The 14879-nt window shown below is 42.5% G+C and overlaps 1 protein-coding gene across 2 annotated transcripts in view; it reads right to left on the bottom strand.

Moving 5' to 3' along the window:
• The window catches only part of THSD7B (thrombospondin type 1 domain containing 7B), a 925167-nt gene that overhangs the window by 35471 nt on the left and 874817 nt on the right, over nt 1-14879 (bottom strand). For both annotated transcript variants that reach the window (XM_082260936.1, XM_082260935.1), the window contains exons 23-24: nt 10987-11146; nt 6065-6238 (exon numbers count right to left, since the gene is read on the bottom strand). In XM_082260936.1, coding sequence (XP_082117062.1) covers nt 6065-6238; nt 10987-11146 — 334 coding nt within the window. The remainder of the gene's footprint in view (nt 1-6064; nt 6239-10986; nt 11147-14879) is intronic.

Below are 14879 nucleotides of genomic sequence, written 5' to 3'. Positions count from 1 at the left end.
AATAACAATATTTTTCACATTTTTTTATATGAAATTCCCCTAAAAAAATGTAAAAATCAAATTTTTTATTACATTTTTGGCCAATTTGTTTTCTGCTACCTATGTTTGGTAAAAAAAAAAAATCACAATAAGCTTATTTTGATTGGTTTGCGCAAAAGTTATTGCGTTTACTAACTAAGGGAAAGATTTTTGTCATTTTTGTTGTTTTTTTTTTAACGAGTAATGGCGGCGATCTGCGATTTTTTTTGCTGGACTGCGACATTGCGGCGGACAGATCAGACCCTTGACTGACATTTTTGACACTTTTGGGGGTACCAGTGACATTACTACAGTAATCAATGCTATAAATATGCACTGTTACTGTACAAATGACACTGGGAGAGAAGGGGTTAACTTTATTGGGGAAGGAGGGGTTAAGTATGTCCCTAGGGGCGTGTTTCTAACTGTGATTGGACATGGCTACTGGTGTAAGAACAGAGATCAACGGTCCTACATAGTAGAACCATGTGATCTCCACTTTTACACAGGGGAGAATGACAGGCGGCTTTGTTTACACTAGCCGCCTGCCTTTCTCCCTTCACGGCGAACGATCGCGAGTGACCGGCGGACATCGGGTCCGCCGGTCACACGCACTGACTTGTTAGGGAACGAGCCGGGGTGGGCGCGCTCGCCTGCTATTGGCTCACAAGCTAGTGACAGGCTAGTGACGTACCGGTACGTCACTTTGCCTGGCCGGGGCTGACCGCCGCAGTATATGTACTTGCGGCGGTCGGCGACTGGTTAAAAGAGCAGAGCATTTAAAGTAAATTTAAACCCAAAATTAATGTAGTTTGCTGAAAGTATTGTGGGGGGAGATTTACTAAAACTGGTGCTTCCAGGTTTTAGGCTCCATTCACACTTGGGCGATTTGAATCGAAAGAAATTGCAGGACGTGTGCGATGCCATTACATCAATCGTGGCAAATCGCAACGTGCAATGCTTGCCGCTCAGAAAGGAGCAGGAGCTTCTTTTGAGTGACAGCATTGTGTGTTGCGTTTTTCTGCAACTGCCAGTGCAATTTATCTTGCGAAAATCGTGGCACAGTTGGGATGCCACTAAGAAATATTGGCATCATACGTGTCCCGTGATTGGAATCAAGGAAATGAAGGTCCAAGATTCTGGAGGAAGAGTGGAGAGGCACAGAATCCAAGTTGCATGAGGTCCAGTGTGAGGTTTCCACAGTCAGTGATGATTTGGGGAGCCATGTCATCTGCTGGTGTTGGTCCATTGCATTTTATCAAGTCCAAAGTCAGCACAGCCCTTTACCAGAAAATTCTAGTGTACTTCATACTTCCCTCTGCTGACCAGCTTTATGAAGATGCTGATTTCATTTTTCTCATAGCTATGCTGAGAACTCAGTGTTCTCTCCTTCAATGATCAGACTTGTCCTGGCACGCCCCCTCTGCACAGCCATTCACTGGGAAGCTCAGTGTGCTGCTGCTTCCCCTCCCCCAGCTCTTCTGCAGCTGAGAACAGAGGGAATGGGATCACTTATAAAAAAGGGGAAAAAGTATTTATAATGTATTTTTATATCTATACAAAAATGTTTTGCTTTTCATATCTAGTTTAAACTGAGAGCCCGTTCACACTGGGGCGACCTGTCAGGCGACCTGGTCGCCTGACAGGTCGCCGTGGGTCGCCTGCCCATAGATTAGCACAGGACCCGTTCTAATAGGAGCGACACAAGTCGCTCCGACTTAGAAAAAGGGTCCTGAGCTTCTTTGGGGTGACCTGGAGCGACCTGCATTGACTTCAATGATAGGTCGCCCCGGCAAGTAGCGTCGCCCCTATGTGAACGGGGTCTTAATGGGTTGTTTTACAAGGTGATCATTTACAATCACTTGAAGAGGTTTACATACAGTTTCCAGGTATACCAGAGCAGTTCATAAGTCTCCAGGCAGAACGCCTATCACAAACAGCATCTCATACATCTAGATCTTCTCTTGCGCTTCTCTACTTCTCTGGAACTTCCTTCTGCAACCACCAGCTCTTAACCACTTGCCGACCGCCGCAAGTACATATACTGCGGCAGTCTGGCGCTCCTGGGCAAAGCGACGTACTGGTATGTAGCAGAAAACAAATTGGCCCAAAAATGGTAAAAAATTTTGATTTTTACATTTTTTTTTTGAGAATTTCTTATAAAAAAATGTGAAAAATATTGTTATTTTTTCAAAATTGTCTCTCTTTTTTTGTTTATAGCGCAAAAAGTAAAAATCGCACAGGTGATCAAATACCACCAAAAGAAAGCTCTGTTTGTGGGAAAAAAAGGACGTCAATTTCATTTGGGTATAGCGTAGCACGACCGCGCAATTGTATGTTAAAGTCACGCAGTGCCGAATCGGAAAATAGGCCCTGGTCTTTGAGCAGCCAAATCCTCCGGGGCTTAAGTGGTTAAAGTAGAACTATAGGCAAAACTTTTTTTCCCCCATTTTGGATAGAGTAAAGTAGGGTTAAAACCCCTGTCAGATTTTTTTTTGTCATCTGTGTCCCATTTAGGAGATTTTCCTTTACTTCCTGTCCCATAACCAAACAGGAAGTATAAGGAAATTTCTACAAATTAAGGGAATTCCTTGGGGACCCTCAGGTCACCAGAACTGGTGTCCCCATTAGAAGATTTCCCCTCATCTACTTTTCTGGGGACAACCCAGAATTTGGAATTTTCTTTTACTTTAAATTTCAATGAAGGTAAACAAGACAAATAGAGAGGGTGAATCTCCTTAACAGGGCCACAGACAGCAATATAAACTGACAGGTGTTTGAATCCCTCCCCACTCTTTCCAAAACGAAAAAAAAAAAATTACTTTAAGGCACACTATCAAAGACCATTTTTCTGTTGGCTTCTGCACACCCTACATCTATTATTTTAAACATACTAACATATAAAGCCCTCCACAACCCTGCTTCAAGCTACATTGCTAAACTCATCTCAAAATATCACCCAAACCATCCTCTCCGCTCCTCCCAAGACCCCCTGCTTTCTCACTCAACGTCTCCTCCCATGCTCACCTCCAGGACTTCTGCAGAGCTTCTCCCATCCTCTGGAACACCCTACCCCAATCTGTCCAGCTATCTCCTACTCTGTCAGCCTGTAGGTAATCCCTAAAAAAAATCATCTCCTCAAGGTAGCCTATCCCAAACAGTTCTAGTATCACACCAATACTGCTATCACATCTACTTTATCTCTTTATATCAATTTTTCCCTTTATGAACAAAGTTCTAAATCTTCGTCTTTCAAGTATTTATGAATTATGTTGTTGTAAAAGCTGCTATCTGCGCCTGCTTTGTATAGCATTTTGGAAGACATAAAAACGTTTATTTTAAATTTGCCAACATCTATAGTATATTAAAAAAAACGATTTTGGCACATTTGATGTCTGATGATTAAAAAGGCATTTTTTTAAAGCAATTTGTAAACAGCTTTTCGGATAGAGTGGAGTGCTTTTGAATAGAACTGCTGTTTTTGGAATATAGGAAGATCATTGAAAATTGGTATTCATTTTTAATGTACATCAGCAAGTATTTGCTCTATGTAGCTTCTATAGCAGGGATCCTCAAACTATGGCCCTCCAGCTGTTGCGGAACTACACATCCCATGAAGCATTGTAAAACTCTGGCATTCACAGACATGACTAGGCATGATGGGAATTGTAGTTCCTGAACAACTGGAGGGCCATAGTTTGAAGAACCCTGTTCTATAGAAAGGGATGGGCAGTGTACAGTAGGAGGTGGGGGTGTGAGAGTGTTGGGTCAATCACCAGACACTGTCACACACATATCATGTGTAGCACCCTCCTAGATAGGTGCTAGGTAGGTAGTGTATATTTGCTCTGCCTGCTTATCAGGTGAGTAGCAGGTAAAACCTAGTTGCTCTCCTGCTTATCAGGGAGCAGGATTTCTAGTCAGGCCTGCTGCATGTGTCCAGGGTGTGATTCATCTGGGCTGAGAGAGTGTCCCCACTGTATCCAATAGGGAGGCCTGTTGGACAGTGGAGGAAACCCAGCCAGTGACACACAGGCTTTTGTGGCTATCCCAGTTGGTGGTGCATCCTGGGATTGGCTATAAGAGCCAAGGGCACATATGGCACGGTGTCTTTGGGCGGGAAGCCAGGTTCCGGAAGCAGGGTGACGGCTGTCTCTCCTTCCGTTTGCTGTGGATGGTGGTCACAGGCGGTCGACCTTGTGGACCAGGAGTGTGGTGCTGAATCCAGAGGTCCTGGAAAGCTGACTGGTGGAGTAGATGGCAGAGCAACTCTGCAAAAACAGTGCTTTCCTTTGTTCAGAATGTAGAAGGGCAAACACTTAGCATGGACCCCAAAACTAGTGGAGATCACTGTGGTAGGGGTGTCTGCTACATTCATTTCAAACTTCTAGAAGGAGCCTACAGGTATGGCATATGTATAGTTACATTGGTGCAATATGGACCAATGTAACTATGTAAATATTTACCATACTAGGAATTCTTCTTTACCAGCTTTTTGCTACTTACATTTTATACTTAGGCCCTGTTCACACCTGAGCATTTTTCAGCTCACAAAATGCTCATCTCTGAAAATCCAAAATGCCCAACAAGCAAAATCCCATTCATTTCAATTGCCCCTGTTCACATATGAGCATTTTGTCCCCTGAAGCAAAACGCCTGAAGCTCAAAAAAGTACATGAGCCTCTTTTCGGGCTGATTACCACCGTTTTTTTTTTTTTTGTTAGATGTCAATGCCTTCCTCCAAAGGGCTCTTTCACACGGGCGTTCCGATCAGATCCGCCTGTCAGTTTTTTAGGCGGATCTGATCGGATGCCCCATTCAGCCCTATGGAGCAGCGGATGTCAGCGGTGACATGTCCGCTGACACCCGCTGCCATCCGCATCCGGTCCTGTCCGTGAAATCCGGATGGATGGAAACCCTATTTTCCATCCGTCCTGGGGATCGGATCGGATGGGATCGGATGAGAGCGGACAGGCGGTCCGCTCTCATCCGATTCCCCATAGAGAGCAGCGGGGCTCTGACACCTCCCTCTCCGCACACAGTGCGGAGACGGAGCTGTCATTCACCGGTGTTGTAAAATTTTGTCGGACCCGTGAAAAAATCGGACCTCGTCACTTCCGGTGACAGAGCATCACAAAACAGCTGATAGGAGTCGTCTGTGCGCCTGTGCGCATGCGCAGAAGACATTTTCGAGGTTTGGAAAAATTATAACAGAGAGCGGACAGCTGATTGAGAGAAGGCGGGGCTGAGGTGCGACGGAGGACACCGCCGCGTCATCGAGACATCAGGGAGGGAGGCACATATGCAGAGCTGGCGGAGGAGGCGGGACGGAGGTGCGGCCGTGTAATATATGCAGGGCTTAAGCAACTCCTTGTTTTATTATCTTTAGTAATTATCGTATTATTTATCCTTCGGATTTCATTACATTTAGTATTTCTATAATACAAAATAAGAAATACTAAATGTAATGAAATCCTAAGGATAAATAATACGATAATTAGTAAAGATAATAAAACAGAAGGAGTCGCTAAAGTCCTGCATTTATTACACGGCCGCACCTCCGTCCCGCCTCCTCTATTCAGCTCTGCAGATGATGCGGCGGTGTCTTCCGTCCCACCTCAGCCCCGCCTCCTCTCATTCAACTGGCCGCTCTGTGTTATAAGTTTACCAAACCAAGATAATGTCTTGTGCGCATGCGCACTTGAGACTCCCATAACCGGAAGTGACGAGGTCCGATTTTTTCACGGGTCCGAGAAAATTTTAGAACACCGGCTCAGCGGGGATAGGCGGATCGATCCCCGCTGAGCAGAGCACGGTCCGCAACAGAATGCGGACCGCATGAAAGAGCCCAAACACCTGCAAAAAACGCCTGAAAAAAAGCCAGAAAAAACGCCCGAAAAAGCCAGAAAAAACGCCTGAAAAAACCCCAAACAAACGCCTGAAAATGCTATGCTCAGGTGTGAATGGAGCCTTAGTGCGTTTACAAAAAATAAATAATAGATTAAATGGTTAGATAAAGAAAACAATAGATTTAGGAAGTAATAACCTGTGCAGGGCCTGGTCTCAATTACTGGCTTTGGACAATCCTCCTGATTCTCTACTGACTGCACAATGAAAGTTTTCGATCGTGTCTGGAGTCCGAATGTCTCAAAACTGCGCCCATCAATGCAGGTGACCTCACAGGAGCTCCACTGGGACCATTCAGCGAGATGACAATCACCTAGAACAGCAAATCAATAACATACAGGTCTCAGCATTAGTATAAAGTACTATCTCCTCTTGCAGATAATGGGGGGAACCAGAGGCGTAACTAGAACCTTCAGGGCCCTGATGCAAGAAACCATGAAGGGCCCCCCAGACCCCTGGCCGGGGCCCTTACCTTCAAGCCCAGGGCTCTTCCCACTAATCCTGGGGCTCTTTACACTCGTTGCATGGCCTTTTATTACGATCCCGCAGCAGGATTCTTTCACAAGTTCTGCAGTGGGCCCCCTTCCTGCAATCTTGTGGGCCCCCTTCCTGCAATCTTGGGGCCTCCCCACAGTGGTGCAATGCCAGGGTCCGGTCGCAAGTGTGACCTTTGCGATCCTGGAAGTTCACCCACTGGTTTGCTACCGGGCCCCCTGGAGCATGGGGCCCGGTAGCGATTGCAACCCCTGCAACCCCTGTAGTTACGCCCCTGGGGGGAACACTATTTATATGACATTCTACAAAGGATTTCTCAAAATCTGAGTTACGATTGTTCTGAAAATACATTATATTGGCACAGGTTTGTAGACACGAGATGTTCCAGTCTATATGAGCTTGTTGGACATCCCATTCCAAAACCATAGACATTAATATGGAGTTGGCACCTCCTTTACAGCTATTACAGCCTCCAAACATCTGGAAAGGTTTTCCACAAGAGTGTGGACACAGAGAAATCAGTCTTTTGTGTTGGAGCTACTCACCCACCAAAATGTGAAAAAAAAACAAAAAAAATATGAACACTGGAGGTGTACTGAGCAACCGTGAGGTTTGATGAAGAAAATAGTGCAGACCACTCCTGTACTTTGGACTGTAGAGTGAGGTATATTTAGAACTTCTGTCTGTCTTTTATTGGTTTGGGTCCCCGTTAGTCATAATTTCCTTTAGTTTCTGTTTTGGTGACCCCCCCCTTTCTCTTGGATATGGTGTAAAGAGGAATCATTCTAATGGCAAGAAAGTCTAAGTGCCGGTTCACACTACTCCGACTTGTCAGGCGACTTGGTCGCCTGACAAGTCGTGCTCCATTCTGTGCAATGGGAACCGTTCTAATAGGAGCAACTCAAGTCGCTCTGACTTAAAAAAAGGTTCCTGCACTACTTTTGGCCGAAGTCGGAGCGACTTGAATTGACTTCCATTATGTGAAGTCAGTGCAAGCCGGGCCGAAGCCGCGGTACACGGCGACTTGTTCAAAAGTTGCCCCGAAGTCGTGTCGCCATAGTGTGAACCGACTCTAAATCTTTCATATTCATATTATATTTTAAAAATATATTTCTCTTACTGGTCTATAGGAGAAATCTCCTACCTTTGTGACCACCAACCATTGAAGGTCATCAATGGAGATGCAGATAACAATAAAATGTAACAGAGATTCTAACTCCTCACCAGTCTATCCATAACATGGTTTGAGTTCTTTCAGAAGGCCAGTATAGGTTCAATCAACATGTCCTCTACAGCATGGATGGAGAAATTTCCCATTCCGGCTATTATCATCTATAGGTTCCATCAATATTTCCTCTACAGCATGGATGGAGAAATTTCCCATTCCGGCTATTATCATCTATAGGTTCCATCAATATTTCCTCTACAGCATGGATGGAGAAATTTCCCATTCCGGCTTTTATCATCTATACTAGGTTCCATCAATATTTCCTCTACAGCATGGATGGAGAAATTTCCCATTCTGGCTTTTATCATCTATACTAGGTTCCATCAATATTTCCTCTACAGCATGGATGGAGAAATTTCCCATTCCGGCTATTATCATCTATAGGTTCCATCAACATTTCCTCTACAGCATGGATGGAGAAATGTCCCATTCCGGCTATTATCATCTATAGGTTCCATCAACATTTCCTCTACAGCATGGATGGAGAAATTTCCCATTCCGGCTATTATCATCTATAGGTTCCATCAACATTTCCTCTACAGCATGGATGGAGAAATTTCCCATTCCGGCTATTATCATCTATAGGTTTCATCAACATTTCCTCTACAGCATGGATGGAGAAATTTCCCATTCCAGATATTATCATCTATAGGTTCCATCAACATTTCCTCTACAGCATGGATGGAGAAATTTCCCATTCCAGTTATTATCATCTATAGGTTCCATCAACATTTCCTCTACAGCATGGATGGAGAAATTTCCCATTCCAGATATTATCATCTATAGGTTCCATCAACATTTCCTCTACAGCATGGATGGAGAAATTTCCCATTCCAGATATTATCATCTATAGGTTCCATCAACATTTCCTCTACAGCATGGATGGAGAAATTTCCCATTCCGGCTATTATCATCTATAGGTTCCATCAACATTTCCTCTACAGCATGGATGGAGACATTTCCCATTCCGGCTATTATCATTTATAGGTTCCATCAACATTTCCTCTATAGCATGGATGGAGAAATTTCCCATTCTGGATATTATCATCTATAGGTTCCATCAACATTTCCTCTACAGCATGGATGGAGACATTTCCCATTCCGGCTATTATCATCTATAGGTTCCATCAACATTTCCTCTACAGCATGGATGGCGAAATTTCCCATTTCCGGCTATTATCATCTGTAGGTTCCATCAACATTTCCTCTACAGCATGGATGGAGAAATTTCCCATTCTGGCTATTATCATCTATAGGTTCCATCAACATTTCCTCTACAGCATGGATGGAGAAATTTCCCATTCCGGCTATTATCATCTATAGGTTCCATCAACATTTCCTCTACAGCATGGATGGAGACATTTCCCATTCCGGCTATTATCATTTATAGGTTCCATCAACATTTCCTCTATAGCATGGATGGAGAAATTTCCCATTCTGGATATTATCATCTATAGGTTCCATCAACATTTCCTCTACAGCATGGATGGAGACATTTCCCATTCCGGCTATTATCATCTATAGGTTCCATCAACATTTCCTCTACAGCACGGATGGAGAAATTTCCCATTCCGGCTATTATCATCTATAGGTTCCATCAACATTTCCTCTACGGCATGGATGGAGAAATTTCCCATTCCGGCTATTATCATTTATAGGTTCCATCAACATTTCCTCTACAGCATGGATGGAGACATTTCCCATTCCGGCTATTATCATTTATAGGTTCCATCAACATTTCCTCTATAGCATGGATGGAGAAATTTCCCATTCCGGCTATTATCATCTATAGGTTCCATCAACATTTCCTCTACAGCATGGATGGAGAAATTTCCCATTCCGGCTATTATCATCTATAGGTTCCATCAACATTTCCTCTACAGCATGGATGGAGAAATTTCCCAATTCCGGCTATTATCATCTATAGGTTTCATCAACATTTCCTCTACAGCATGGATGGAGAAATTTCCCATTCCGGCTATTATCATCTATAGGTTCCATCAACATTTCCTCTACAGCATGGATGGAGAAATTTCCCATTCCGGCTATTATCATCTATAGGTTCCATCAACATTTCCTCTACAGCATGGATGGAGACATTTCCCATTCCGGCTATTATCATTTATAGGTTCCATCAACATTTCCTCTATAGCATGGATGGAGAAATTTCCCATTCTGGATATTATCATCTATAGGTTCCATCAACGTTTCCTCTACGGCATGGATGGAGAAATTTCCCATTCCGGCTATTATCATCTATAGGTTCCATCAACATTTCCTCTACAGCATGGATGGAGAAATTTCCCATTCCGGCTATTATCATCTATAGGTTCCATCAACATTTCCTCTACAGCATGGATGGAGAAATTTCCCATTCCGGCTATTATCATCTATAGGTTTCATCAACATTTCCTCTACAGCATGGATGGAGAAATTTCCCATTCAGGCTATTATCATCTATAGGTTCCATCAACATTTCCTCTACAGCATGGATGGAGAAATTTCCCATTCCGGCTATTATCATCTATAGGTTCCATCAACATTTCCTCTACAGCATGGATGGAGACATTTCCCATTCCGGCTATTATCATTTATAGGTTCCATCAACATTTCCTCTACAGCATGGATGGAGAAATTTCCCATTCCGGCTATTATCATCTATAGGTTCCATCAACATTTCCTCTACAGCATGGATGGAGACATTTCCCATTCCGGCTATTATCATTTATAGGTTCCATCAACATTTCCTCTATAGCATGGATGGAGAAATTTCCCATTCTGGATATTATCATCTATAGGTTCCATCAACGTTTCCTCTACGGCATGGATGGAGAAATTTCCCATTCCGGCTATTATCATCTATAGGTTCCATCAACATTTCCTCTACGGCATGGATGGAGAAATTTCCCATTCCGGCTATTATCATCTGACAGCCAGCACCAGCAGCTTTAAGAACACCTCAACAATTCCTGCATCTAATGGAATAAGCCACTGTTCAGCTGACAATTGTTCTGACATACAGGGCAGACAAGGCCAACCATGGCTCTATCTTCAGCCAATTTAGAAGGAATCACAAATTTGGGCAATATATGGCAAGCCTTTAGTCTTTCTTCTGCATTGTTCATAAAGTAAAGCAAAGGAGAATGTGAGAACATATAATGGATGGAGATAGGTGGCACCAGGACCTGAAGAGCAGAAATTGAACCCCTGTGGTTGTTGATTAACCAATTTTGCCAAATGACCTTTTAAATATATTTCCACCAGGAACAGTTCATATTTTCCCATCCATGTATGAAGAGAGTAGCAATAAATGTAACATTTATTGAGGATGACTCTACCTGGACACGGTACATAGCAGGGCAGACTGAGCGGACTTTCCTCTCCAGGTAACCGGCCGCACAATTTGGTGTCTACTTGCTTTTCTGCACTGGAGGTGGAACCATCGTGCACTACACATGTGAGATTACGAGACTTCATTCCTTCTCCACACTGACCGTTCTATAAAGACAAATGCAAAAAGAAGCATAACATTTACAGGTTTACCCATAGAGTTCCATTAAAGAGAATCTGCCTTGTTGCCCGCTTATAGTAAAGCAGCCGGTTCCATTCTTACATTTTCACGTGGATCACTTTAAATATATTTGTAGGGATATGTATACCTAAAAATATCTGACATATCTGTGTCGCAATTTGAAACACTGGAAATTTCAAGTGTTTGAAATGACAACATTGGATGGTGCCATGTTGAAACCAGCAAAATGTAGACAGTAACCAGCACTCCTACACATTCAGTTTACAGTTTTTATAGTGAAAAGTTGTCTCATGTGAAATTAGGTGGCATTTATCATCCTTGGAAGGTTGCTTCCTCAAGGCAATATAATGACACTATGCTGCCTTGGGGAAGACCCTGTAAAGCCTCGTACACACGCAACGATTTTCCGCCGACCGGTCGTCCGTCTTTTGTCCAGAGTGGTGTTTTGTTGGTTGGAATGTGCCTAGACTGCACTGGACTTTTGTCGACCAACAAAATTCTACTTCAGAAGTGATGTCATGTGCTGGTTTGCTTTCTATGTGTTCTTTCTTCACTGAGCATGCCCAGTCTTGCTCATAAGATTTTTCCCTGTCAAAATCTGTACTGACTGCACGAAAATCGGCCGTGTTTTGACGGCGGACAAAAATTTTATAGCCTGCACACCAGATTTTTTTCGGCCGAAAAGTCGGAGTCGGTTGTTGGAAGCATCATACTAACAAGCCAAAAATCGGCAGATTGGTCGTCGGACGAAAATTCCCTGCCGAATTTCGACGCGTGTGTACGGGGCTTTAGGCTTTGAAATGGTGCCTAATTTTACATGTGACAACTTTTTTACACTAAAACTTGAAAAGAATATACAGTGCCTTGAAAAAGAATTCATATCCTTTGAAATTTTCCACATTTTGTCATGTTACACCCAAAAACGTAAAAGTACTTTATTGGGAACTACTCATATTTTCCTATCCATGTATGACGAGAGTAGCAATGGGATTTATGGGATAGACCAAGACAAAGTGGCACATAAGTGTGAAGTGGAAGGAAAATGATCAATGGTTTTCACATTTTTTACAAATAAATATATGAAAAGTGTGGCGTGCATTTGTATTCACCCCCCTGAGTCAGTACTTTGTCGAACCATCTTTTGCTGCAATTACAGCTGCAAGTCTTTTTTGTTATGTCTCTACCATCCAATCTGTCAGAGCTTGAGCTATTTTGCAAAGAAGATATTTTTGCCCATTTTTCTTTGCAAAATAGCTCAAGCTCTGTCAGATTGAATGGAGAGCGTCTGTGAACAGCAATTTTCAAGTCTTGCCACAGATTCTCAGATGTATTTAGGTTTGGACTTTGACTGGGCCATTCTGCTGCATTGATCTAAACCATTTTATTGTGGCTCTGGCTGTATATTTAGGGTCGTTGTCCTGCTGAAAGGTGAACCTCTGCCCCGGTCTCAAGTCTTTTGCAGAATCTAACAGGTTTTCTTCTAAGATTGCCCTGTTTTTGGCTCCATCCATCTTCCCATCAACTCTGACCAGCTTCCCTATCTCTACTGAAGAAAAGCATCCCCACAACATTAAGCTGCCCCCACCATGTTTTACAGTGGGGACGGTGTGCTCAGGGGGATGTGCAGTGTTAGTTTTCATCTAAACATAGCGTTTTGCTTTTAGGCCAAATTTTGGTCTCATCTGACCAGAGCACCTTCTTCCACATGTTTGCTTTGTCCCCCACATGGCTTCTCGCAAACTCCAAACGGACTTCTTATGGCTGTCGTTCAACAATGGCTTTCTTCTTGCCACTCCTCCATAAAAGGCCAGATTTGTGGAGTGCACGACTAATAGTTACTAATAGTTAATAGGATCTCTGCAGCTCCTCCAGGCCTTAGGCCCCTTTCACACATGCTGTCCGTTTGTCCGTTTTTCATCCATCCGTTGACGGATGAAAAACGGACATCAATGTATCTCTATGTAAAAACAGATGACAACTGATGATCATCAGGTAACATCCGTTTTCATCCGCTTCCGTCAATGTCCGTTTTTTTGAACGGATGAATGCCCTATTTTTCATCCGTCAAAAAAACGGATCGGACGAAAAACGGATGACAACGGATGAAAAATGGATGTCAACTGATGAGAAACTGATGAAAAACGGATAACAACTGACGAAAAACAGATAACAACTGACGAAAAACGGATGACAACTGACGAAAAACGGATGAAAAATGGATAAAAAACGGATGAAAAACGGATACATTTGACGTGACTGAACTGATGAACTGAACGGACCGTATGTGTGAAAGGGGCCTTAGGACTAAAGGCCCGTACACACGATAAGAAAATCTGTAGGGAAAATTCATCCGAAGACCGATCTGCCGATTTTCGGATTGTTAGTATGGTGCTTTCGACAGCCAACTCCGACTTTTCGGCTGACAAAATCCTGATGTGCAGGCTATAAAATTTTTGTTGTCCATAACACAACGTCCGATTTTCGTCTCATTAGTACAGATTTAGATGGAAAAAAATCTTAAGAGCAAGACTAGGCATGCTAAGAGACGAAAGAACACATAGAAAGCAATCCAACACATGACATCACTTCTGAAGTAGAATTCTGTCGTACGGGAAAATTCCTATGAAAATAACCTCTTCACTTTCCACATCAGACTAGCATGTCACAAAAAATGGACGACAGATCGTTCGATAATCTGATCGTGTGTACGGGGCTTGAAACATTGCATAAGAAAAGGTTTGTTTTATATATTTGGATTTGTTTATTAAAATCTCACTCTGTTACAATGTATTCCACTGAGACAACTTTATCTTTGTATTCAAATCAGGATTTTGCTGTCTGCTTACAATATTCAACGTCTGTAAAACAGACGATAAAGCGAGCAAAAAAACAAGCACAGTGTCTAAAGAGTGACTAATTTTTGGACTCACTTAAAATCCCCCCGCAGTCGTATTTTCATCTTTCTTAGCAAGACATTAACGTTCCCTCCACTGCATAATACGGATATTTCACAGTTTTCCTGAGATGTAAAACGCCAACACCATTTACTATTATTATTCTGACAAGTGTCAAATAAAGTGAAGAAAAAAAAAATAAGTTTACTGTAAAAAAAAAAAAGTTCTAAGAAGGCAACAATTCATTATTTGTGAAGAGGTGAGGGCATTCTGGGGGAATTTTGGGTTACGGAATGTATTTTCTACAAATACAGATATAATGAGCGAAGGAGGCAGCCGGAGTGGACACACAGGAGGAAGAACAAAACCATTAAAATCATTCCGTTTGTAAAAATAGAACCATTCCGCAGCTAATGAGATGCACAGAGAGTATTTTTAGCAAGGCTCATTATTTCAGTATGATCACTCAGACAAACTGCGGAACAATCACACGTGAAATTTTCATTTTAAGGGAAATGGAGCATGCAGTGCAGTTTTGCTGGCTGAAACCGAAATCTTCAGGGAGCAATAGAAAATATTTCTATTACTTGATCGCTTTTTATATTTTGTAGACAACTGGATATTGCATAAAAAAACAAAAAACCTAAATAAATAAAAAACACCATAAAATGATTATCTGGTATTGAAGCAGACCTATAAAGATAAAATGATTGGAGTGAATGCTGATATGGTGCTTACCACGACCGTGCCGCAACTTTATTGTTTATTTTAAAGTGTTTATTGCCTGAAAATGTAAATGCAAATA

Source organism: Pelophylax lessonae (assembly GCF_965119305.1).
Source record: "Pelophylax lessonae genome assembly, chromosome: 6".
Taxonomy (NCBI): Eukaryota; Metazoa; Chordata; class Amphibia; order Anura; family Ranidae; genus Pelophylax; species Pelophylax lessonae.
This window is presented reverse-complemented; position numbering and strand designations above follow the sequence as displayed.